General features: G+C 36.6%; 1 protein-coding gene across 1 annotated transcript in view; it reads right to left on the bottom strand.

Annotated features, from left to right (window-relative positions):
* Positions 1–19930, bottom strand: part of LOC149182242 (uncharacterized) — a 59186-nt gene extending 39256 nt beyond the window's left edge. Inside the window, exons 1-2 of the mRNA XM_089414500.1 lie at positions 19882–19930; positions 19427–19673 (exon numbers count right to left, since the gene is read on the bottom strand). Of these exons, the coding sequence (XP_089270626.1) occupies positions 19427–19673; positions 19882–19930 (296 nt within the window). The remainder of the gene's footprint in view (positions 1–19426; positions 19674–19881) is intronic.
* Between the last annotated feature and the right edge of the window lie 7506 nt (positions 19931–27436).

Below are 27436 nucleotides of genomic sequence, written 5' to 3' on the forward strand. Positions count from 1 at the left end.
AGAAAATAGGTGGTTGAGGGAGAAGCTGCAGGAGAAGGAAACTCAACTGGCCACAATGGAAAGCCTCTCCATGGAGGAATTATAGTGAAGACAACGATCCAAGACTTATGCATTCTTTCTCAAAGAAGAGGATGCAATTCCAAATCAAGACCTTAGCACAACATGGGTCTATGCCATTTCGAGATTACAAATAGTTTATTGAATTTTGCAGCCAGGTTAGCATAGAAGATATAGAAAAATTGGTTGAGTTCTACATTCATAACCTAACCTTAACTGATAGCAATATTTTGGATCCCAATGCAAAATTGGGGGATAGACAACTGATGGCCCTACCATCCTGGATGAATCATGAGGAGGAAAGAGCTTAGTAAGTAAAGAAAGTCATGGCAAAGGAAGAAAAGGAAAAACTTTATATCATGGTAGAGCTAATCAACCCAATGGTTGACATTAACAATTATAACATTATCTCCAATGATGTTGACCTAGCACCCAAATACCTTACCACCTAGGAACAAGCCATCTCACACTTTAAAGACACACTTAGATTGTTAGGGACAGAAAGCCAACAAGCCTGCCAAAGGAGGTGGAATGCCTTACCCCACAGTCTCCAGATCAGGTAGTATCACTCTCTTGAAAGGTTGAGTAATGCAAATATTAAAAGTCAATTGGATTGGACTCAAGTTTAGTCCACCCTTACTACTAGGCCTACAGGAAGGAATAAATGAAGCAGAGGAGAGGAAGAAGTGGACAAAGATAGAAAATAATGCAAGCTTCTATCCTCAATAAGGCACAACAGTTGAGGAGCCTTGGGATGTCAGGGAGGCCTATAAGGGCCGTGAAGGACATGGACATAGATGACTGAGTTTCTTAGAGGATAAGAAACAATTTCAATAGGTGGGTGATGATGAGGCTCATCAATAGGTACATCTTAAGGGTCATAATTCCATACTCCATCTTTACAACTATCTCTTTCTCACATTTATTTACAATTTTGGTTATACTATGCTTAGTGAAAGGGGTAAAAGATGGTTTTCTATGTCATGTGGGCTAATATGGTTTAAATACAAGAAATGAAGCAATATTGATATGATTTCAATGCAGGAGCTCGAAGTAGACAACAGGGAGAGATTCTAGGAGGTTTTCCACCTCCTTAACTCCCTCAATCATCCAAAATCACCACACTCTCTCTCATTAGCTCGAGGTCATTGGTAGCCAAGAAAGTGCAGTTAAAGAAGATCTCAATCCACCCTTCTCAAGTTTTGGGAGACAAACATTCCTATTTTCTATGGAGTTGTTAGTAGCTACCCTCTTGTATAAATAAACATGCCAAAGATCTCATTAGGATTCAAACTTTGTTTTCAACTAATAATCTATTGAGCTTAATCACTTGATACTGTTCTTTTTTACTAGTTATGTGATGTATTTGACATTGTAGCTTCTGGTTGATGAGTTTTGATAAGATCGAGGTTATGATGCGCATGCCACAAATCTAGGAAAAGCGACACTTGGCAAGAGGTTTCTGAAATGATCCTTGCATGTAACCTCCAACTACTAAAAATATATCCCTAAATATAGGGATGCCCTTGCATGCTTCCTTGGGAAAAGCAGTCCATGCATGCAAATCAATTTTACTCGGTCCAGGACGGAACCGGTCAACTTGAAGGCACATGCATCAGTCTGCGAGCCTACGATGAAAATCTGCATTGTTCCTCGGCTGAGCAGAGCTGTATGTCCCAGAGGGATTGCACAATTTCTCGGAGGAATAGGTGACTGTCTCCCAAGATTGCGCAATTTCTGGATTGAGTAGCTGTCATGGGTCAGATTGCGCAATTTTCTCAAGGAAGCATGTCTGACTGCATTACACAATTTTTGAGCCCAACAGGCTGCCTAAGTGATTTGCATAATTTCTGCTAGCTTCTAGGCTGGCTGTCTTAAAGGGATTGCGCAATTTTTGGGAGCAGCAAGTGACTGCTGCCCAAAATTACGCAATTTCTGGGTTGAACAACTGTCCTAGGAAGAATTACACAATTTTTTAGAGGAATATTGTTAGGAAGAATTGCGCAATTCTGGAGCCCAGCTGGCTGTCCAGCTGGGTTTGCGTAATTTTTGGAGGGAAGGTTGGTTCCTCTCTAGAATTGCGCAATTCTCAGAGGGAGATGCTCAACCAACAGCTAACACTAAGTCCGGAAATCAGCCTGTGAAAGAGGTGGAACAAACTTGCATGCACAAGCTGACACGACTCTATGAAACAACTGAAGTTGATGTGCTTGACAGTGCAAGACATGATGCTGAGGATGGTCGGTAGGGAAGCTCCAAAACGAAGCTAAGGAAAAATTTTGGAGGGTGGTTGTAGCCGTTACAACATACTAGTAATGTGTTAGAAGCATGAACACATATGTATGCTTGAAGAACTAGATTGTACTAATTTAAGCAAATTAAGGCTAATTTAAACACAACATCATCCTAAAGTTCATGTGATCATTTATATGTACATGTATGTATGACACAACTACAGTAGCATTATAGCTACTCACTTGTGCATTTGATCACATAATAATAATGGATTTTGAACATATATCTTTGGTACTCATTATGTATAGTTAATTTGTAGTAGTTTAACTTTGTGTTTATAAGTTCATCTAAAATAATAACATAAACACACACACACACACACACACATATATATATATCTATATATCTATATCTATCTATATATATATATATATGAAAATAGAAATATTACAATTTATGCATCTTATTTGAAACTATTTTTGTTAGCTATTACATTTTAATATATTTTATAATTAATTACATTAAAATTGTAATAATGTTTTGGTTGGTCTTAATTTTTTGTTCAAAGCACATCAAAATTTAGAGTGAAAGGCTTACCATGCATTATGCACTTAATTAATACATCTAAATTCATAAACTTTAATACTACTAAAAATTAAAGGAAATTCTTAAACTCATTATTACACTAACATGACAAAGTGCATTAACATTTAAAAAAACACTAATCAAACCCTTTTTAAAATCATTAACCTCCCCTTTTGTCTTCCCATCCACCTCAACTTCGATCAATGTGTTAATTCTTGTGTGAGTGAATCTCTTTCAAGTTTGTCTAACTCAAAGGACGCACATAGTTATTTGGTTCCACAAGGCTACGCTCATAGTTATTATGTAACGTAAGAGAAGCTTCCATCATGCATTTCATGATCATGTCATTCATAACCTATTAATGATTGACCAACCTATTATGATTTTTCAGGGAGAGAGATTCATAATTCTTGTTGGTGGCATGCCAAAATCATTTACCGTGCAGAAGGCGTATTACTAGTATTCCTCAACCTAAATGAAGGTTTTTTTCGAGGTGTAACACATTTTTACATATGTACCATGATTTCAAGTACAATAAACAAATACAGATAGATATGGATACTACACATCCCCCATTCAACCTCACCTTGAGAAATTATATCACTAGGATGCTTCATAGATTCAGCAACCAATAACAACCCCTCTGAACTTATTCTAGTATAGTCATGGGTGTTCACTAGAAAACTCTTTAGATTGGTATTAAGTAAGATGAGATGGCGAGATGGGGTATTGAGTAAGGGAGGGGTGAATCACCTCTTTAATTCTTTTAATATGAGAATAAACTAGACATTAAGAATTGAAGGCTTGCACGAGCATACATGTACATACAATACCCTAGAAATGTTCACATTGCACTTGTAAACTTAATGTAATTGATTTCAATCCCAATAAATAAATTTTGACAAATTTAAATCACTTATAAAAGAAAAACAATAAATATAACTATACAAGCTACTAAACATATATTTGGAAAAGTTAACTTTGTTAACATTTACCACACAAAAAATTATTTTGGTGTCCATTATAATTGGCAAATTTCATGCATTTTTCATTTTTTTCAAAATAGCCTTTCTTTATGAGATCAATTCCCTCCCTCAATGTTTCACGTTTCATATATATTTATCTTTTTTCTCATGGTTTTAGTCATTTCATGCATTTCCTAGTAAGTTTCAAGTTGTTTTTGGATTCATCCACTCATGGTTTATCATTTAGTTCTTTCTTATAACAAGTTTAAACTTGACGTTACCCATTTTTTCTCATATAGGTCCTAGGTTAAGTAGCATAGTAATGGTATTAGGACAAATAATGAACTGGCAGATGATCAAGAGTTCTCATTCTAGATTTCAAATCTACCCTTTATACATAGAGAGGAAATAATTCATCTTCTCCAACTAGTAAAAATTGAAGTAGATAGATTCTTTTGGTCCACATATATTTCAGATACATTTATTTTGTATATAATGTGGTCAAGGAAGTGACATGGATTTCACATGATAGACCCATATAGAAATGATATAAGCATCACATATTTGTTAAACACAAGTATTCATTGATGTTTTTAAAAAAGTATCATCAATACCTTTTTATTCTTAATCATCATCAAAAGTCATCTTAATTTACTTCCATGTTCCCTATTCCCTAACTTTAAAATATACTAGTTTTATTATTATTATTAATTTTTAAATAATAACTTAAAAAAATGTAAATAAAATTTATTTATATATAATATCAATTATAAATTATTATTTACTTAAAAGTAATATAAATAATTTTATTTAAAAAATAAATAATTCAAATAATTTTATTTTTATTTTCAAATTATAATATAATTTTTTATTTTTTATTTTATAATATTATATAATTAAAAAAAATTCAATCATATTGGATTTTTCTTATATATCAAAAGGGAGTCGTCTACCGAGGCGGAGGAATTGTCCGGATAGCCAAAAGTGGTCGGAATTCGGGCAAAAAAAATTCAAAAAATCTTGTAGAGGCAATATTTTGAATCGTGTTTTTGATGGTGAAAATGGATTCAGCACCATCAAAAACGTTTAGGGTACCTAAAATTTTGAAGTTTAACAACTATAACTTGGATTTACAAAAATCCTTTTCCTCTAAATATGACTAGAATTTCGATAACTTTTCGCGCAATTCCTCTAGCTAATTAGACTACAGCTATCAAAACATGGAAAACCCAAAAAAATGAGAGAGCTCATTTAAATATTAAAAGGTTGTATATTCAAGTGAAAGAGCTCATTCAAATATTAAGAAATTATGTATTCATAATTCTATAAATAATTAAAAAAACAATATTAAAACAATATTATTTATTGATAATTATAATACTTTATATAAGTTAAAATTTTATCTTGAAAATTTATAATTTTAACTTTAAATTTTTTAATGCACGGAAAGAGTTAAATCTATACCAAATATTAAAAAACGAATCACTAACTCATCTCTACTAAATATAATAACTATAAAAACGTCCATTAATAATAATATGACATTAAGCTTCCAAAAAATTAACGATTCTTATATTTAATGGATATATAATTATACAATGCATCCTAATGATGGAAGGACATTGACCAATATATTTATATGGCATGGACAAATTTTTGCTTTTTATATTATACCCGTCCGGACTGGAATGTAATCAGATAAAAAAAAGCTTTACTTTAATTAGTGTGAGGAATTGGAAAGTTATAAAAATTTTGGTTATATTTAAAAAAAAATTGGTAAAGATTTTTGTAAATTCAAGTTATAGTTGTTAAATTTCAAAATTTTAAATGTTTTAAAAGTTTTTGATGGTGCTGAATCTATTTTTACTATCAAAAACAAGATTCAAACATTCCTTTTATAAGATTTTTTGAAATTTTTTTACCTGGATTCTGATCACTTTTAACTGTGGGAGCAATTCCTCCACCTCATTATCCAATTAAAAAATACAAGTCTTATCGGTTTGGCAGAACCCCGCAAATTAAGTCACTTGAAAGCAACAACGGAGTTAGGTTTCCCATCTGCCATTCCCTTTCTGTCTTCGCCACAACGGAATTAGGTTTCCCATCTGCCATTCCCCTTCTGTCTTCGTCAAACTTTAATTCCACAGCATTATGGCATCATAAAAGCACAGTGTTCTTCCTCGCGCGTGCAAGTAATACTCTAAAATGAAGCCAGGTAGTAGTAGAATGAAATCCGTATAAGAGATAACTGACAAATTTCTAGTAAAATGTTTTGAAAATGACTGATTGAAAAATTAGATCATGCATAATTGATTTTACAAATTCAGGAAATAAGAAGAGACTGCAACCCTAGCTTATCCTAAATGCTGAGCCTCAAATGACATTATGATGGTACATTGCATTGGGTCACCCACCACGGATTTATGATGTCATCCCAAATCAGCCTATTTCTTTGTGAATGAGGGTGGCTCTCTTTTTTCAATACGAAAACTTTCCCCAAAAAAAAATAGATACATATATTCGAGTTCCTTTTCTCATTTCTTTACATTTGTGAATCATACAAGATCTCTCTAAAAAAATATACATTAATTCTTTACGATACTTATTCTAAAAATCTATACATTTATTTGAGGCAATTGAATGTTATAACAATATCTCGAGAGACGATAAACTGTGTATGTTCTACAAGTTTTTCATGATGAAAACTCTGACAAAAATTGTTCAAACAGAACACGGAAAAAAAATGGGTTCTAGAGGACGGTTAATAAAAGACCAAACACATGAAGTTGTCCAGGAAATCCTTTATAAATTAAAACTGCCTGACCTTAAAAGGGATCCTTGGTCAAAAACTGAATAAAAGATATTTCCAAACAAACACTTGCATCCCTTCTTTGATAGAAGATTTTCCACTTGATTATGCTCTTTATAGACATGATCAAAGGTCAATCTCTAAAAAGTCATCCAAAATATGGGGGGAGGTTGTCCAAATTGTATTCTTAGTTGTACCCAATCCAAAATCACCTTAGGATCACCAAACACAGTTAAATCTTCAATGTCAGTGAATGAGAACATAAAAGAGCCCCCCATAGTGCAATAAGCTCAACTCTATTATTTGACCCTATACCATTAAACCAACTAAAATAAAAGAAGCTATCCGACTTCAAAACTAAATAATTTCCACTTCTATAGACCCTATTGGAAGATGCCCCATCAAAAAAGACAACGGGATGACCATAACTCCTTGATAAGAATAGACCTCCTTGGTTGCTCCTCCTTCATAAGCCTAGTCTCCATAAAATGTGCAAAGATATTTAAACAAGTACCTCTAATACCTCGGTATGTTTGGTTGAAAATCTTCTCATTCCTACTTCTCCAAATACCCTACAGAATATAGAAAGGCAAGGAACAATGTGTCTTGAAAACTTCAAACCACTGTGTAAAACACCTCTCCATGGAAGCCATATTCCAAACAACATGAATTTTGGGTGTTTGTAGAACCCCACTCCAGACCGAGATCGCATAAGGATAAGACAGGAATAGGTGTTCCACGTCTTCAGAATTTTCTTTACATGAAGAGCATTTGTCGGGACTCTGAAAGCCCCTTTTATGGAGGTTATCCCAAGTTAAAATCTTTTTGTGGACCACCAACCACATAAAACATTTTAGTTTGAGAGGAATATCTGATTTCCACATCTTATGAAACAAACAAGCTTTATCGACTAGGCCACATCCTTGAGAAATGAACTTATAAATTTCATTAACCAAGATCTGCTCATTATACATGACACCTTCCCATGTCAGCTTTTATTCCTTCTCGGTCAATTCTGAACCTGCTAGACATAATTGTGTTGTGAAACATGCCCATTCTATTGATAGGTCCTTTGGCAGACCAAGTTCAATTGCATTAAGCCAATAACCTGTAACAGAGGAAGATCCTCGATCAGAAGAGAGTAGGTTTAAAAAGAAAATCCTATTATTACGTAAATACTCTAGGATAGGAACAAAGAGAGTATGCATTCCTTCCACCCCTTTAATAGCGTCTAAATTGAATACTGTCATATTCCCCCTTCCAACCTCCCATCTCAAATTGCCAAGAAGCCAGTATTTGTTTCTCATCATGCTTCTCCATATATATGATGCCACTATCTTCTTTGGCGCCCCATCTTTAATCCATCCTACAAGTTGTTTGTTTTTTAAATATTTCTCCTTTATAACATGTTGTCAGATACCATCTCCCTGGAAAGATCTCCATAAATTATTAACAATTAATGCCTTACTAAAATAGTTTGTGTCCTTTATATCCCATACTCCATCCTTCTCATGCCTCCAAAGCACTTCAAAACAAATTAAATGGATCTTCTGAGTGGATCTAGGCACAACCCAAATGAACCTAGCTATAATCAATTATTTTTAAGATACCTTTACGAAGATATAAGAGGTGCATCCAATAAATATAAATAGTTCGAAGAATCACTTTGATCATGACCAACCTCCCTCCCATCATTAACCACTTGTTCGACCATAGAGACAATTTATGCTTGAATTTTCTTATCAACCATTCCCAGTCCCTAATTTCATATTCGTTAGGCTTCAAACAGAAACCTGGATATTTGAACTCTCCCTCCATTGTAATCATGGCCACCTCATGGATTTCTTCTATCTGCTTAATCACCACCTATTCCTTATTTATCAAAATAAGAGAAAAATTGCTTTTGTCCATTCTAAAATAGAAATCTACCTAATGAAAATCCCGTCATCTACAAACATTGTATGTGAAATATTTATATTCTTGGTGTTCATACAACCAATAATAGTACCCTTTAATCGTGCTTCCTTGATACCTCTTCTTAAACCATCGATGACCAAAAGAAAAAGCAATGGAGACAGAGAGCATCCTTGTCTTGGACCTCTACATGCCTTGAAGAAATTTGTTGAGATCTCATTAATGATAATAACATAGTTCACGAGTTCAAAACTCAGGGAGGCTCTGCAACTTGTTCCAGGGTTGGCGTTAGGGTTTGACGTTGGGTACCATGGAGGGAGGCGCAGGGGGAGTGCTGCTCCCTCCTACAGTCAAGCAATCATGGATAGAAGCAAGGATTCTAGAAACTAGTGCTTCAAGAAACCTCTGGAGAAGACAACAGAGGAAAGCAACACGAAAATACTGGGAATAAATAGACCTCATGAATAGGAAGGGGATCAGTAGGAAGCTAGTAAGGAGAAGGAGAAAGGGGGTAGCAGTCAAAAAACCACAAACCCAAGTCAAACATCATTCCCCGAGTCATCTTAATTGACCCAGCGCTAGAAGCGCATAGGGAACACATGGCGAAATATGCGGTTATATGAAAATTCATGGGGTTATGGCCAACGGAGAGGGCGCTGCACGTATGGATAAGGAGCCACTGGAAACCAAAGGGAGAAATAAACCTTCATCTGGGATCTAAGGGCTTCTTCATAGTAGTTTTCACAAGCCTAGAGGATAAAGATAGAGTGTTCGAAGGAGGACCATACTTCTACGTGGCTACAGGCCTCTACATGCGGCCATGGATGATGAACTTTGTCCCAGAATGTGAAACATTCACATCGGTACTAGTATGGATTAGACTATACTCCCTTCCTCTGGATTATTGGCTACTAGAATCTCTGAAAACAATAGGCAACAAACTGGGGCATTTCCTAAAGATCTCAGATGCGACTCTGAAAGGAAAATACACCTCCTTCGCCTAGATATGTGCGGAAATGGACTTATCTGGAGCACTTCAGGATGCGACAATTTTAGAAGTATATGATGAAGAATGGGTGCAAGCGGTGGACTATGAGCACATCCCATTTAGGTGTTTCAAATGCCATGAACATGGGAAACTATACAAATACTGCCCAACAAACAATATGGGGAGAAATATGAAAACAATGGCAGATAACAATCCCAAGTGTTTCACTAAGGTTGGGAGAAAAGGGAAAGGCAGGAAGCGGCCACAAAAAAAGATCAATGAGGAAAGACTGCTGAGCCACAATAGCTTTAAGATCCTAGAAGAAGAAGATAGAATAAAGAAACTAACCAGGAAACGGAGAACATTTTCACTAAGAAGGAAAGGGATGCTAGCATGGAAGATATCATAGAAATCAACCAGTAAAAGGAGGATCTACCAAAAAATATGGAGATAATTAGGGACCATGAGATGACTCCAAGTGAGGTGGGAATGGAAGACCATGAACTGCAGGAAATTCTAGAAAGGGAAAATATAGATCTAGAGAAATTTCTGGAACAAGGGATGACGAAAGGAGTGGACTCCTTGCCAAAAGAGGAATATGACAAGGTTGAACAACTCTTCCTATGGAGATCACAACCGAAGGGCTCTGGAGTCAAAATAAATCATGATAGCTAGGAGCATAGAGGGGTCAAAATGGTGGAGGAGATACAGGCATATATCCAAAGAACCCAGGCAGGAAAAGAGGAAGAAAAAGACAGAAGGAGTTGCTGAACGAATGTGGGAAATTCTTGATCAACTCAGGAAAGATGAAAGATCTCACCAGTCATTCCTTTACCATCCTTTCTTAATGAACCTCACAACTTGGAATATTAGAGGCATAGGAAATAGAAGGAAACAAAGAAATCTCAGTAATAGAATAAAAGAAGAAAAACTAGATATGGTTTTTATTCAGGAGACAAAATGTTCAATGGATAAGATTAGAGAAATTCATAATAAATGGCTAATCAAGTATGAGTATTTAGAGGTTAAAGCAAATAACTTGGTGGGGGGGTTCTTACGCTCTAGGATCCCCAGAAATTTGGAATCTTGGATGTTGAAGCATCCAGGAACTATCTTTCTTTGGTATGTCAACCTTTAGGTGAAGATATACATGATCAAAAATGTCTATGGACCTCAAAAGCTAGAAGATAAAATCAAGCTTCTCACCTCCCTTAAGGAACTAACAACAAGACACCCTAGTATGCCTGTTATGAAACCAGCTCAAGAAAAGATAGAAAAGAAAGATCAACGCCTTAGAATTCAGCCTCTTCGAGGGGGCAACCTCCTTTACATTACATAAATGAACAATTATTGTATGATACAAATGACAAAACCTCCTTTCTATATATAGGAGTCTAAGGAGTCACAATATAATCCAGCCGACCTAACAATAATAATATAAAGCCACAAAAATAACAATAGAGGGATTCTATGGGGCACAAAAATAACAATATGGGGGTAATAGGGGCACAACAATATAAATAAGGGGTATAACTACAATAGTAATGGGGTAATCACTAGTATTATAGGGACCCAACATGCCCCTCTCCTTCAAAAAAGTGTTGTCCTCAATGCTTGAGTAGTTCTGGATACTTCTGCATAAAATTTTCATCCTCCCATGTGGAATCTTCAGCAGATAAGTTCTTCCACTTGATAAGATACTCTGAAATTGATCGATTTCGTAGCTGTCGAGTTCTTGTTTCTGTGACTGCTTCCGGTTCCAATATAATTTTTCCTTCCTCGTCAAGTTCTGGAAATATTGTTTGAACTGGGAGCTTGTCGCCTATAACCTTCTTTAAACATGAAACATGGAAAACTGGGTGCAATCGAGAAGCTGCAGGAAGCTCCAATTTGTATGCCATAGTACCAATCTTTTGCAACACCTTGTACCCATAATACTTTGGTGATAATTTATTATCCTTCTTAGCTTGCTTTAGGGACATTTGCTTATATGGTTGTAGCCGTAGGAATACCCAATCACCTACATCAAAACTTCTTTCACTGCGATGTTGATCTGCCTGTTGTTTCATTCTATTTTGTGCCAACACGAGGTTATCCTTTAAGAGTTGGAGGACTTGTTGTTGATGTTCGATGTGATGTTCCACTGCCTGAACCTTAGAATTTTCTCTTAAATATGATGTGATGGATGGTGGTTGATACCCATAAAGTGCCATAAATGGGGTCATTTTTGTTGTTGTATGGAAGGAAGTGTTATACCACCATTCAGCCAGAGGCAACCATTTGACCCATTGTGTCTGTTTATCAGATACAAAGCAACGAAGATATCCTTCCAAACATTTGTTTACTATCTCAGTTTTCCCATCAGATTGAGGATGATAAGATGAGCTATGAGCTAACTGAGTACCAAGACAAGAAAATAATTTTGTCCAAAAATTTCCAGTGAAAATGGGATCTCTGTCACTTACAATAATCTTTGGGTTTCCATGTAGCTTTTGAATTGTTTCCATAAATGCAGTAGAAACTGTACTGGCTTTAAATGGATGTGATAATGCACAAAAGTGTGCATACTTGGTAAGTCTGTCAACTACCACCATGATGACACTCTTTCCCTCAGACTTGGGTAAACCTGTGATAAAATCCATTGAAACCTCCTCCCAACGTTGGCTTGGAATGGATAAAGGTTGTAATAGACCCGGTGTCTTAATTGTTTCAACTTTATTTTGTTGGCAAACCAAACATTCCGCCACAAACTTTTGAATATCTGATTTAAGGCCATCCCAAAAAAATTCCTTCTTAACCCTGTGGTAAGTTTTTAAAAATCCTGAGTGCCCTCCTAAGGGAGAAGTGTGCAATTCCATAAGAATCTTTTGTTTTAGCTGGGAATTCTTACAGAGGTATAAGCGATCTTTGTACCATAACGAATCATTTTGCCAGCTAAATGTATCAGAAGTACTGGAATCTTGTTGTAGCTTTCGAATAAGTGCCCACACTTCTTCGTCATTCTTCCATTCCTCCTTTGCTTCGTTTATCCAATCTGGTTGGATAATAGAAATGGCACACAACAATGCTTCCATATCCTCATCCTTTCTTGAGAGTGCATCTGCCACCACATTTTGCTTCCCTTTTTTGTAGATGATTTCAAAGTCATAACCCAACATCTTTGTGACCCACTTTTGTTGCTCTTCAGAGGATAATCTTTGTTCTAAAAAGTATTTAAGGCTATCATGATCTGTTTTTACCTTGAAGTGTCTTCCCATTAGGTAGGGTCGCCATTTCTTAAGTGCATGGAGTATTGCCAACATTTCCTTCTCATAAATAGCTTTGCTTAAAAACTTTCCCTTGATTGGACGACTTTCAAAAGCAATGGGTCTTTCATCTTGCATTAGAACAGCACCAATTCCATTTCCTGAAGCATCACATTCCACAATAAAGGTTTTTGTGAAGTCCAGTGTAGCTAAGACCGGTGCTTGGCACATTGCCTCTTTAAGATGTTTAAAGGCCTTTGTTGCTTCCAGAGTCCATGAGAATAATGTTGTTAGAGGTGCTGCTATTCTCCCATAATTCTTAACGAACTTGCGATAATACCCTGTCAACCCAAGAAATCCTCGCAGATGCTTTATGGATGTGGGGATTTTCCATTCCTTAATGGCTTTAATTTTGCTAGGGTCTACCTTAACTCCTTCATGAGATACAATATGACCCAAATATTCCACCTCCTGGACTCCAAAGAAACATTTGGATCTTTTTGCATATAATTGTTTCTCCTCCAATAGTTGTAGCACCCTGTCAACATGTTCAACATGATCCTTCCAAGACTTGCTGTAGATTAGTATATCATCAAAAAATACTAACACAAATTTTCTAAGGAATGGTTTGAAAATTGAATTCATCAAACCTTGAAATGTTGAAGGTGCATTGGTAAGGCCAAAAGGCATGACCAAAAATTCATAATGACCCTCATGAGTTCTAAATATTGTTTTCGGAATGTCTTCAATCTTCATTCTGATTTGATGATATCCCGAACGAAGATCCAACTTGGTGAAGTAAATTGATCCATGCAATTCATCCAGTAATTCATCAATGACAGGAATGGGGAACTTATCTTTAATAGTGAGCTTGTTGAGCTCCCTATAATCTGGACACATGCGCCATGATCCATCCTTCTTGTGCACCAATACTACTGGAGCTGAGAAAGAACTTTGACTCGGTTGAATTATACCAGCCTCTAGCATTTCTGCAACCATACGTTCAATTTCACTTTTTTGGACATAGGGATATCTGTACGGCCTGATGTTTGGAGGAACACTTCCTGGAATCAGATGAATAGCATGATCATGATCACGCATAGGTGGGAGACCTTTGGGAGTCTCAAATACCTTGGAATGATTGTCCAGGACTTTTTGGAGATCTGGAGAAATAGATGATTCCAATGTGGAAACATCTAGCGAACATAATTGTGCAATTACACCTCTTTGCTCCTTTTTTAGAAGCTTTGTCATGCCATTAGAGCTGATTATCTTTCCTGGTTTCCCTGCAATACCCCTTAATTCAACTTCCTTTCCTTCCACAGAAAATTTCATGAAAAGTTCTTGAAAATTAAAAGCTATTGTACCCAAGGATTGTAGCCATTGGACTCCTAGTACAACATCAGCACCTCCCATTGGAATGGAAAGCATTGGGCTAGTCAATACATATTCTCCCATGGATAGCTTGATATTATGGCACTTTCCAGAACAATTTATTGTTCCTCCATTTGCAATCATCACTTGACACTCTGGTGCTGGATATAGGAAGCAATTCAATTCTTTTGCTACCCTACAATGAATAAAATTGTGGGTGCTTCCTGAATCAATCAACACTATTACCTTTTTCTTCTTGATTTGTCCTTCTATCTTGATGGTTTGAGGAGTGGTAATTCCCGCCAATGCATTACAAGATATGGTCGGATTTATTTGTTCTTCATCTAGGCTTTGTTCCTGGAATATATCCTCTTCTTTTGACCTTTCTTGCTCCTTTTCTTCTTCCTCTTCACAATCTATGTAGAATAATTTCTTCTCAGCACACTTATGACCTTTTGTGTATTTGCTATCACAATTGTAACAAAGCCCTTTTGCTCTTTTTTCTTCCAATTGTTGTGGTGTCAACCTTGTAGGTTGTGGAAGACTATGGGCAACAACACTTCCGTCTTTATAGTTGTGAATGGTATGCTTCCTAGTTGCCATAATTTTGCTTTCCATTTTTCTTGCTAACCTGAATGCCTTCTCTAATGAATCAGGTTCCCAAAGGCGCACATCATGTTGGATATTATCCTTTAAAGACCCTATGAACACATCAATCCTATGCTCCTCTGGAATATCTTTTACCCTTATGTTCAATTTTTGGAACTCCTCAATGTGCTCCATTATTGAACCCTTTTGTTTGAGACTTATCAATTGGCTAAAAAAAGTGTTGCTTTTTGTATCCTCATAATGTGCTATCAATTCTTCCGTAAAAATTGCCCAAGTGATAAATTGTTTACGAGAACAAAGCCATTGATACCATACAAACTGATTTGGTTCCAAATATAAAGTTGCCATACGTACCTTTTGTGTGTTTTGCACATTATTGAGATCGAAGAATTGCTCCATCTGTAATATCCATGTGGCGGGATCCTTGCCATCAAACTTCCTCATATCGATTTTTGGAACATGGTGAGTCTTCGATCCAACATTAGAGTCTATGGAATCATGATTAACATTTCTTTTGTTCTCATCATGAGTTTCCTTTAGTACTCTTTCACCCTTAGTGACCATTTCTTGTAGCAACTTATTCATATTTATCTTCAATTCTTCCATCTTATCATCCATGCCATCAATTTTAGTGTCCATGCCATTCACCTTAGCTTCCATGTCATCCATCTTAGCTTCTACGCCTTTCTTTAAACAGTCCATCTTAGCTTCTACACCTTTCTTTAAACCATCCATCTTAGCTTCTACATCTTTCTTTAAACCATCCATCTTATATTTTGTTCCTTTTTGTGCAAGGGACAGTTGTTGCACTTGGTCTTGTAATTTTGATATATCATGTTGCATTTCTTCCTCTTCTTCATGAGTCATGCTAGAGCTTTCAGGTTCCTTACTAGGTGTTTGCATTTTCTTTCCTCGGGGCATCAGTTACCGATAACAATGCTCTACTATGCCCTTTGAATTCCTTCAAAATAAATTTTCAAACCAAGTTTAAGCAAAAATTTAAAAAAATCTACACACCTTTTTTTACTTTGTAGAAGCCTGATATTGAATCTGATGTATCTCTGTAATTTCGAATCATCTAGTTCTAAACTTGTGACCTGTAATAGCCTTCTATGTCTTCTTTCCAATTCCACTAGTCTGATCCAAATTGGATTCTCCAAGAAAGAGTTATGCACAATCTCCCGCAGTGACCTGATTATAGACTAGTTCAGTAGAGCGAACTTGTATGAAGTGCGACGTGTCACTGTTTCAACCTCTGACTCTAAAAAATATATACAAGAAAACTACAGTCTGTCCTATTTATGTACCTTCTTATGAAATGTCAATCCAATGCTCAGAAAGAAAGTTATGACAATTTTCCCCAGGTCACCTGTTTTAGATGTAATTCAGAAGTCTGCAAAAAGACCAACTTCCTCAGATAACAATGTAAACTTTGAAACGGGAACTATAAACTAAAAACGGGAACTCTGGCCCAAAAACCCCAAAAAAACCACAAAAACAGTGCTCAAAACGAAAAGTGTGTATACTGGAACGATGTTTTTTTTTTAGGTGTCAATTTTGCGGCTATTTTAAAAATGGCAGTGACTACGAAATTTTCTACGTAATTTTCCTGCAAAATATAGCTTCAGAACGAAAGTGTTGATACTGGGATAATGAATTTTTTTTTTAGGTGTCAATTTTGCGGCTGTTTTAAAAATGGCAGTGACTACGAAATTTTCTACGAAATTTTCCTGCAAAATATAGCTTCAGAACGAAAGTGTTGATACTGGAATAATGATTTTTTTTTTTAGGGTCAATTTTCATACTTTTTAAAAAATGCTAATAAAACCAATTTTTTATGTCTCAAACAAAGTTAAATTTTAAGGAAAAAACACATTAATGTTTCTGGTAGAATATCATTCTGGGCCACCCCCTCCCCCCGCGGGCCCCCCCCGGGCCGCCCCACCCCCCTCCCCCTCCCTCCCCCCCCCCCCCGGAAACCCCCCGCCCGGGCCGCCCCACCCCACTCCCTCCCCCTCCCCCTCCCCCTCCCGGCCCACCCCACCCTCCCTCGCCACCCCCGGGACGCCCCGCCCCGCCCCGCCCGACCTGGCAGCGAGTCGATTCCCGGAATCAAGATGCAAATTTGTGTATCATGCAAGATGCAAGAGACATGCCCAAAGTATTTATCATATAACATGAACCAACGTCAAAACAATGGGTAGAGGAATAGGTCATTTGATAGAGAAATCTAGGTTGATAGGGATAGGTCATATGATAGAGAAGCCTACGTTGATAAATGTCGACCAAAAATTGGAACTTTACTTTGTTGATTGGATTTTTATAATTAAAGAAAGATGAAAAGAAGTAAAAAATAGCAATGACATGTTGGTACTGTGTGATTGTGGTTGGCTATTGTTGGTAGTTTGTGATTGTGGTTGGCTATTGTATTCTTACCCATTGTTCTACATTGGATTGAGGGATTAGAGAGCAAAGGTTTGAAGTGAACTCTTGATTTAGTAAAGAGGCACCAAATAAATTTTCAATTTTAATAAATACAATTTCATTGATTAATGTTGTTACAAACCTATTTTAAAATTAAATAATAAAATTAACAATTTATTCAAGTGTTATGTATAAATGGCAAAACACATTCATGAAATTACATTTATATCATAAAAACAAAAAGTAGTATCTTGTTTCCTTAGACACCAAAACACTTATCTCGTGATACATCTCACATCACCAAAATTATAAAAATTAAATATATTATAACTTTATTATTAATATTATTATTATTGTAACAATAACTAATATATGAGTTAAACATTAAAATTAGAAAAAGAAAACACGTAACAATCTATTCTTAAAAACAAAGTTCATTACAATATCATATATTAATACAATGACTTACTAATACTACATGTCTAAAAAATCATAGTTCATATTCATGCCCAAAAAATAATAATTCATATTCATACAACATATTTATATAACAATTTTTAATTAATTAATTTGATTAAAAATAAAATATAAACATAATTACTGGTTAAATTTCTACCTGCATTAATTAAAATTTTGACACCCTATCATAATTATATTAACATAAATTATCAATTTGATTGTGTAGTTTTAAGGATATTGAAATTGCACATATATGTAAGTGCACATACACCTTTAGGCCTTAACAAAAGGCATCCCTTACCCATTCAATGTCGGAAGGAGCTACTCAACTTGTTGCATGCATTAGTTCACCTATAATTTTTTTTTGAAAATTTAATAGACTTCCTTCTACTTATGGCCTAGCTCACATGGACTCACATGGATCAACATTGAAATTTTACAAACTACATTTACATTTGACAAAGTCTAATCTAATCAGTGCCAAGTCGGCCAATTTTAGGAAGATTTCTGCACTAGAGATTGTTATGGGGAAAATCTTAAAACACCTTTGGTGTGAACCTTCGAGGGAATCTAAGAGTATCCCTAATTTAAGTGGTTTGGGTCCTTATTGGACGTGAATCTACAGCTAAGCAGATGTGCAAATCAGCAGGTTAAAAGAGATAACGCACCCTATATTGCATCATCATTAGATGAAAGTGTACAGAAGTCCAAAGGCATACATACATAGATAATATGCCAAACATGGCTAAAAACTCATGCTAGCACTAATCCTAAAAAGACTTAACGATGCTCACCCTTAACAAATAAGACATAATTGCTTAATATGTCTATTAATATTATCAATATGTAACCCAAAGATAACCTAATTTACGTTCATAGCAAAAAGACCAATGCATAATATTATAGTATCCTATATTTCATTAAGGAGAACCTCCACAATCATTTATAGACAATAGATATCGTAGCATCTTTCTCATATTGCTTGATCCTTTGAAAACATGACAAATCATATTCATTTCGATTGCTCGTTGGATGGCAATGCTTATTTAATATTTGCAATTTTTAAACTACCTAAAATAACAGAGTTAGGTTATCACCTAAAAATCTACATTCATATGGGTCAACGGAATCCCTCCCTGATTAATCCTAGGAGAATTGGCAGCGTAATTACCAATTGCTGCCCCAATTCCACATGAATGCTAAAATGGCACAAAAAACATTGCTCATAAAACATTTCAAGAATAGCACTCAGAAATACATGTTTTTTTTCCATGTGGGGTCTAAAGAATGATAACACGATGAAATATTTAGGCGCAGCGCCATAACGTGCGAGAAAAGTGGCCGCACACAAGAAAGCTAAAGAGAAGCGATCACAACAATTCGGTCAATGTGAAAGGCACTGCTACTTGTTTTCGAGCTACGTGAAGGTCACTAGAGCATGATCCAACGTGAGAAGATTGGTATTGAAAAGTACGTTGATTTGATGCGTATGGAATTTTTGTTTTCCGTGGAATATGCTGGCTAACGCACGCTATCAACGTTTTTCGCAGCCTCACTAACGCATCCTGCAGGTTCAAGAGGTCGCATTACCTCTCTTCCCTTACGCCGATTTCACTCCAACGCGGGTTCTCTTCATTGCACAAAGCATTATTGTAAATTTCTCGGATATATATCATGTTTAACATAATCATTTAGGCGCAGCGCCACCCCCTGGCCGCCCCGCCCCGCCCGACCCGGCAGTGGGTCGATTCCTGGAATCGACCCGCCGCCGGGTCGGGCGGGGCGAGGCGGCCTGGGGGTGGCGCTGCGCGGCGGCGCCGCCAGGTCGGGCGGGGCGGGGCGCCCCGGGGGTGGCGCTGCGCGGCGGCGCCCCGCCCGACCCGGCGGCGCCGCCGCGCAACGCCACCCCTGGGCCGCCTCGCCCCGCCCGACCCGGCGGCGGGTCGATTCCAGGAATCGATCCACCGCTGGGTCGGGCGGGGCGGGGCGGCCCGGGGGTGGCGCTGCGCCTAAAAGATTATGTTAAACATGATATATATCCGAGAAATTTACAATAATGTTTTGTGAAATGAAGAGAACCCGCGTTGGAGCGAAATCGGCATAAGGGAAGAGAGGTAATGCGACCTCTTGAACCTGCAGGATGCGTTAGTGAGGCTGCGAAAAACGTTGATAGCGTGCGTTAGCCAGCATATTCCACGGAAAACAAAAATTCCATACGCATCAAATCAACGTACTTTTCAATACCAATCTTTAGGCGCAGCGCCATAACGTGCGAGAAACACGATAACACGATGAAATATTTAGGCGCAGCGCCATAACGTGCGAGAAAAGTGGCCGCACACAAGAAAGCTAAAGAGAAGCGATCACAACAATTCGGTCAATGTGAAAGGCACTGCTACTTGTTTTCGAGCTACGTGAAGGTCACTAGAGCATGATCCAAAAATATGTCAGATTATACAAAGCCGATTCTGCTGTTTATAGCTAAATGCTGTTCCTGTTGCTCAACAATATTTATGTTTATAAACTCAATTGGAGATTGAAGAGAGCTCGATTTGACAAGTAGCAAGGGATGACTCAAGATCTGGTTGGCGCTTGGCCATGTGGTTGTAAGCGGTAACTTTGAAAGAGTTAAAGAAATTTTAACCTTATAATGTTCGTAAGTTTGACAGGGCTAAAGAAAGTCCAATATTATAATGTTTGTATCCTAAAAGATACATTCACTGAAAGAGAGTTTCCAGTTATAGGACAAACTCTACTTCATAGGAAAATGATGATGTTTAAAAGAGTTTTTCCTTTTTATCTTAATGGTTAAAAAGGATGTTTACGGTAAAGATGAAAATTTCAGCCTTAAAATTCAGGTGGAGAAAGAACCTTTTCTTCATAACCTACCAATATTTTACAATGTGCTTGTTATTCAATTATATTTCCCTATCTAGACACTGCAGATGAACAAGAAATGGCAAGAAACAGTTATTGCTAAAAATGCAGTAGTCGATCTAAAGAAAAAAGGGTTTTTGTTGAAACCCAACAGCTGTTACAATTCATGATGCCGACAAACAATGTTCAATTCAAAAATATATGACAGAGTTTTAAAAAAATTATCCAATAGCCGTAGGATTTAGAAAAAAAAAACAAACATCGTTAAACTAGATGCCAGAATATTCAAAAATAGAAGGCAGAATTTTGAAAAATGACAACAGATGACAGAGTATTAAAAAAAGAAAGGGATATTGTCTCACTATTGGAAGAGGTATTCAAAATTGAAAAATAGTGTTAGTTCAAAATAGATGGTGAAATAATAAAAAAAAACAAGTAGTGGCTAAATCTTACTACAAGTAGAAGTCAGTTACTTTACTTGTAAATCAAAACGTGCACGATAATCAGAGAAGTATGGAGATCGTCAGAGAAGAAGTTGTTGCCTTCACATGACAATTTTCAACCTTTATAAATCATGGTACTTAACTTCCTCTTGATTTTTCGTCCGTTGAACACTTAATTTGGCTCACATAGGCCAATTGAGAAAAATTATACTTTTCATCCATTGAACACTTTATTTGGCTCATATGGGCCAACTGAGAGAAATTATACTCTCCTATTTACTGAGAGAAATTATTCAAAGTATTTTCAATATACATGTGTTCACCCATCTCAATTGGCTGCCCAAATTTCTCCAAAGCATAACTATTGTTCAGTGTACATTACAAAATTAGCAAAAAAATATATCATTACGTGGCTAAATCAAATGGCTATATATATATTAAAACATAATATATTAAAAACAAACAATAGCATAACTATTGTTCAATGTACATTACAAAATTAGCAAAAAAAAAATATCATTACGTGGCTAAATCAAATGGCTATATATATTAAAACATAATATATTAAAAACAAACAATATAAATATTCATAAATATTATAGAGGAATAAAAATACATAGGCATTTATATTAAAACATAATGTATTAAAATAATAAGAAATATAAATATACATGATATCAAAACAAACAATATAAATCTACATAGATATTATATTAAAACTTAATATATGAAAACAAGTAATATAAATATACATAAATATTTATATAAGAATAAACCATTATTTCAATTCATATCCAAAAACTTGATTAGGTTAAGCATATTTAATAATTCATGATAAAAATAAAAACAAAAATAAAAGAGAAAAATGATATCATAATAAATTCTAATAAAATTAATTCAATCCTAAACTAATGAATTGACCTCTTCCAGATCTGGTCGACGCTTCAATTTCCCTTCTCCTCATCTATTTATTCATTCTCTCCCATCTCTGACTTCTTCACTTATTCTCATCCTGATGATGAACCACAGAGGTTGGTTCGAAACGTCGATGCACAAAAACAACAGATGCGATGAATCCGGAAGATACAACCACTCAGATTGCAAATCGCAGAAGTCTCAAATCCATGATATTTGACTTAATGACTCTTAGTCTATAAAAAACTTTTAACTCGTGAACAAAATGCAATATAGTAATTCAATATGATCAGATATATGATTCCCGGAATCGACCCACCGCCGGGTCGGGCGGAGCGGGGCGGCCCGGGGGGGGAGGGAGGAGGAAGGGGGCGGGGCGGCCCGGGCGGGGGAGGCCGGAGGGGGAGGGGGGCGGGGCGGCCAGGGGGGGGGGGGGCGTGGGGGTGGGTCGGGGGCAGGGGGAGGGCAATTTTGATTATACAAATAAAAAATTTATGGTATATATTAATATGTTTTTTTATTTACTAATTTATGTGTTTTTTTTTAGGAAAATGGCAACATCTCCAAGGTGTACTAATTTACTTCATTATTTTTTTGTGCTTGATAATTAGGTACAACACTAGCATGCTGCCTTCAAAAAGGAAGAAATTGCATTGCAATTGAGAAAGATCCATTACAATGCAATTTCATTCAGCAAAGAATTAATGCTCTTCAATTTCTTCCAGATGCAATGCAAGAAATTGGGTTGAAGAAAGGGGACTTTAGTGAATCACGTGTGGCAAAAAAGGCAAAGGAACTCCAACCACCATTACATGGAATGTATGGAAAGACATATATTGGGAGATTTGCAGACATCAAAGACCCATTAGAAGAGAAAAATGAGCAAAATGAAATAGAAAATATTGTGGAAGAGGACAATGATGAAACTCTAGAGGACGAAGAGTTTGGATTACGTGACATTGTTGATTAAATTTAAGTTATGCTTGTAAATCAAGCTTTGCAATGTTTTGACTTTGACATTTTATGAGAAGAATAAACACTCAATTAGGGTTGTTATACGTTCAATATTGATAATATGTGATTTTTGCATTGATTTTTAAGTTAATCATTATTTTTTGAAAAAAAAAGTAGTTATTATTATCTTTTTGACATGAAATTCATAAAAAAAACTATTATTTGACCATTTTTAGTTAATATTTTTGTATAAAAATTGTGATTTTGACATGTTAATTCTAGCAAAAAATTATCAAAACGTTTAGTTTTTTTGTTATATTTATGTTAAAAATGGTTATTTTTTATGTCCATTGTTAAAAAATGTTGTTTTTTAGAAACAATTATTTCATGTGGATTGAAAAATTAGTTAAGGATGTCTAAATATGTAGATTATCTAAAATTCAAACTATCGACTTTCTAATTTAAAAACGCAAAACAATAAAAACCCCACTAAAAAAAAAATTTAAGATAAATAACAAGAAAATATGAATACAATGACGACTTCAAAAACTATCAAATTTAGAAAATAATTTTTTACATTTCAGACATTAGGTCTTTTAAAAAAACGGTCTTTCAAAAAATAGGTCTTTTAAAAAAAGGGTGTGATGCAGAGTACTCACTTTTTAAAATCAGGATGAAAATCACTACCATTCACTACCATTCTAAAACTTAATGCACATGAAAAAAATTAAAGTTCCAAAATCCATGTTCTAAAAAAAACATGTGTATTCTGCATCAACACTTTTGAAATCGGGTCATTTTTTTGCCACCTCTACAAAACGGGTAACAGTATCAGTTCTCGTTTCAAAGTTTACATTGTTAGATCATATCTCCGAAAATATCGCGTGAAAAGCTCTGAAATTTGGACCCAAGATTTAGCGCGATTTCTTCTCAAATGGGTTTTGTTTGCGACTTCTGAAACAACACAGAAAAAAGTTATAGAAAAAATGCCACGATGACTTGTTTGGAGCAGCGAAACCCTAGAATCCAAAGCTTTGATACCAAATTTTATGAAACTAGCTCAAGAAAAGATAGAAAAGAAAGATCAACGCCTTAGAATTCAGCCTCTTCGAGGGGGCAACCTCCTTTACATTACATAAATGAACAATTCTTGGATGATACAAATGACAAAACCTCCTTTCTATATATAGGAGTCTAAGGAGTCACAATATAATCCAGCTGACCTAACAATAATAATATAAAGCCACAAAAATAAAAATAGAGGGATTCTATGGGGCACAGAAATAACAATATGGCGGTAATAGAGGCACAAAAATATAAATAAGGGGTATAACTACAATAGTAATGGGGTAATCACTAGTATTATAGGGACCCAACAATGCCCTAGATCATTGTAGGAGATTTCAATATGATAAGATCTCTTACAGAGAAAAAGGCGGTATCAGACAGCTAGGCAAAGACTCCATGGCCTTCCAGAACTTCATAAGGAACATAAGGTTAGTGGATGCTGAAACAATTAATGGACCTTCACTTGGAACAACAAGAGGGGAGGGGCTTCACAAGGCGCCTCTAAACTCAATAGATTTATCATTTTAGAGGACCTCTTTCTTTCAGGCCCTGCAATGTTAGCTTCTATTCTTCCCTTTGGAGGTTCGGACCATTGGCCTATAAAACTGGAAGCCACTTTTATGTGTACACCAAGAAACATACCCTTCAAATTTGAAAATGCCTGGCTCTCTCACCCTCAATTCACCAAAAATATTGACAAATGGTGGAGAGAGGATCAGAATATTCAAGGCACTAGAATGTTCTTACTCCAACAGAAACTTAAACATATCAAATCTAGGCTTAAAGATTGGAACAAAAATAAATTTGGCAATATATTCAAAGCCAAAAGAGAAGCTGAGCAGAAACTCCAGAAGATCAATCAGATTATCATCATAGATGGCTTTACCGAGGAGCAGAAAAAGCTAGCTGACTCTCTGCAAGAAGAATGGGAAGATCAGTGTAGGCAAGAGGAAATTTTCTGGAGACAAAAGTCGAGGGTGCAGTGGATTAGAGAGGGAGAAAGAAACATGAAGTTCTTTCATAAATCCACTATGGATCACACGACACACAATAGAATCACAAAGCTCAAAGATTCTCAAGGGATAGAACTCGCCTCTCACAAAGATATGGAATTTGTCCTTGTCCAACACTTCCTCAGTATAGCAGAGGAGCCTCTCGTGGATAGATCCAGGGTCATCAACAATTTCACTCAGTACATCCCTTAACTGGTGACCAGAGAGGACAACCACAATCTTAACAGGCCAGTTTTAGAAGAGCAGGTCAGTGAAGTGATTAATGAAATGAAAAATGGAAAAGCTCCAGGCCCGGATGGGTTCAATGTATACTTCTTCAAAGCCTACTGGAAAATAGTCAAACATAATATCCTTGAGGTGGTGGAAGACTCAAGAAGATCCAAAAAGGTTCTGAAGGCTCTTACTGCTTCCTTCATAGATTTAATCCCACAATAGGAAAAAGCCATGACTCCAGATGGATTTAGACCCATAGCTTTATGTAATGTGGTGTATAAAATTATTTCCTAGGTGATCGCCAATAGGCTCAAGCCCGTCTTACCAACTCTCATCTCAGAGGAGCAAACGGCCTATGTGGAAGGAAGAAAAATCCTCAATAACATCATACAAGCTCATGAGGTGGTACACTCTCTTAAAAGAAACAAACAAGATGGTGTGATCATTTAGCTGGACCTAGCGAAAGCGTACGACAAGCTAAGTTGGTCTTATATAAGGGTAGTTCTAAGAGTATATGGCTTCAACCAAAACTGGATAAGATGGGTTATGGCACTAGTTACCATGACCAGTTTTTCCATCCTACTCAATGGTGCTCCTTTAAGAACATTCACACCCTCCAGAGTTCTCAGACAAGGGGATCCGCTCTCACCCTTCCTCTTTATTCTAATGATGGAAGGGCTAGGTAGAGCGATTAAAATGGAAAATGATGAAGGAATAATCCAGGGTATCAAACTCACCATGGATGGAGAGGCAAATACTCATCAACAATTTGTGGATGACACAATGTTGTAGGGCATACCCACAGTCAGGGAAGCCAGAGTGATCAAACAAATCTTAAATGAATTTTCTATGGCAGTTGGCACAAAGGTAAGTCTCAACAAATCAAAAGTTTTTTTCTTTAACATTGACATTGCTATTCAGAGAAACATCACGAGGATTCTTGGGTTTCAAAGGGACCGGTTACCTTCCAAATATCTGGGCATACCTCTCATGGATAAGCCTCTAAGCAAGGGAGTATAGGAACCAATAATAAATAAACTTCAGGACAAGATCAAAAAATGGACATGTAGGTCTTTAAATTTGGCAGGGCGCCTTGTGCTCACACAGGTTGTCTTGTAGGCAATTCCCATTTTCATGTTCTCAGTTCTTCCTGCTCCTAAAGGAGTTCAACACCAGATCAGGAGCATACAAAGGTATTTTCTATGAGGCAGAGGAGAAGAGAAAAAGAAATGGGCTCTAGTGCCCTGGGACAAGATCTGCAAACCCAAGAGCCATGGCGGTCTAGGGCTTCATGACCCTAAAACCCTTAGTAGAGTTTCGGGAGCTAAACTCTGGTGGAGGTGGAACAAGGAATTGACAACACCCTGGGCCAAGCTTTGGAAACAAAAATATGCCAAGGATTGGCAACAGAAGGATCACATTCGAATGTCAAGGCATATTAAGGGCTCCCACATTTGGAACCTTGCCTAGGAAAATAAAGGTATTGTTCAGCAGCATAGTTTCTGGGAGATCCGAGATGGGAACCTGGCTCGGTTTTGGGAGGATAACTGGCAACAGGAACCCAACGTGTATAAGGATGAATTAGCATCTCTCAAGCATGATACTGATAACAAAGGTCTACACATGGTAAATGACTTCTGGGACCAGGTAAGGAACAATGGAAAATGGAAAATTTGGAAGGATTTAGGCCACAGTTAAGTGAGCCCTCTGAAGGCCCAGGATAACTCTCTTGCTCAGGAGCTAGAACATAGGATGATTTTGGTTTCCTCCTTGCCTGACTAACTAAGATGGGGAAGGAACACCGAAGGAAACTTCAACCTCAAAGAAGCTAAACAGGTAGTAACAAGGTTTAACTACGAAAACCCTGATCAGGTATGGAAGAATCTTTGGCATAGCCCCCACTGGTTGAAAATAAAGTTATTGATTTGGCTAGTTCATAAAAAGAAAATTTTAGCTTGGGAGAATCTCCTGAAAAAAGGCTTCACTAGCCCATCCAAATGTTATTTAAGTGGCTTACAAGAGGAGACGATGGATCAACTTCTCAACCTCTTCCCTTTCACCTCTACCGTGTGGGAATGGGTGGCTTCAATCTTTAGGCACACTGATAGGGATAGACTCAGCATCTCGAACACTCTGAAGAATTGCAGGAAAAACCTCTCAGGGAATGAAATCATTAATAAAGCCTGGACTCTGGTTCTAGGCTTTGTTATCTAGGATGTTTGGAAAGAACATAATAGTAGGATTTTCAAGAACAAAGCAAGCAAGCCCTGGCACATAATTGATCAAATC

This window comes from Pinus tabuliformis, chromosome 3_2, assembly GCF_031772625.1.
Source record: "Pinus tabuliformis cultivar Carrire ecotype Pingquan chromosome 3_2, CPIR1, whole genome shotgun sequence".
Classification (NCBI taxonomy): Eukaryota; Viridiplantae; Streptophyta; class Pinopsida; order Pinales; family Pinaceae; genus Pinus; species Pinus tabuliformis.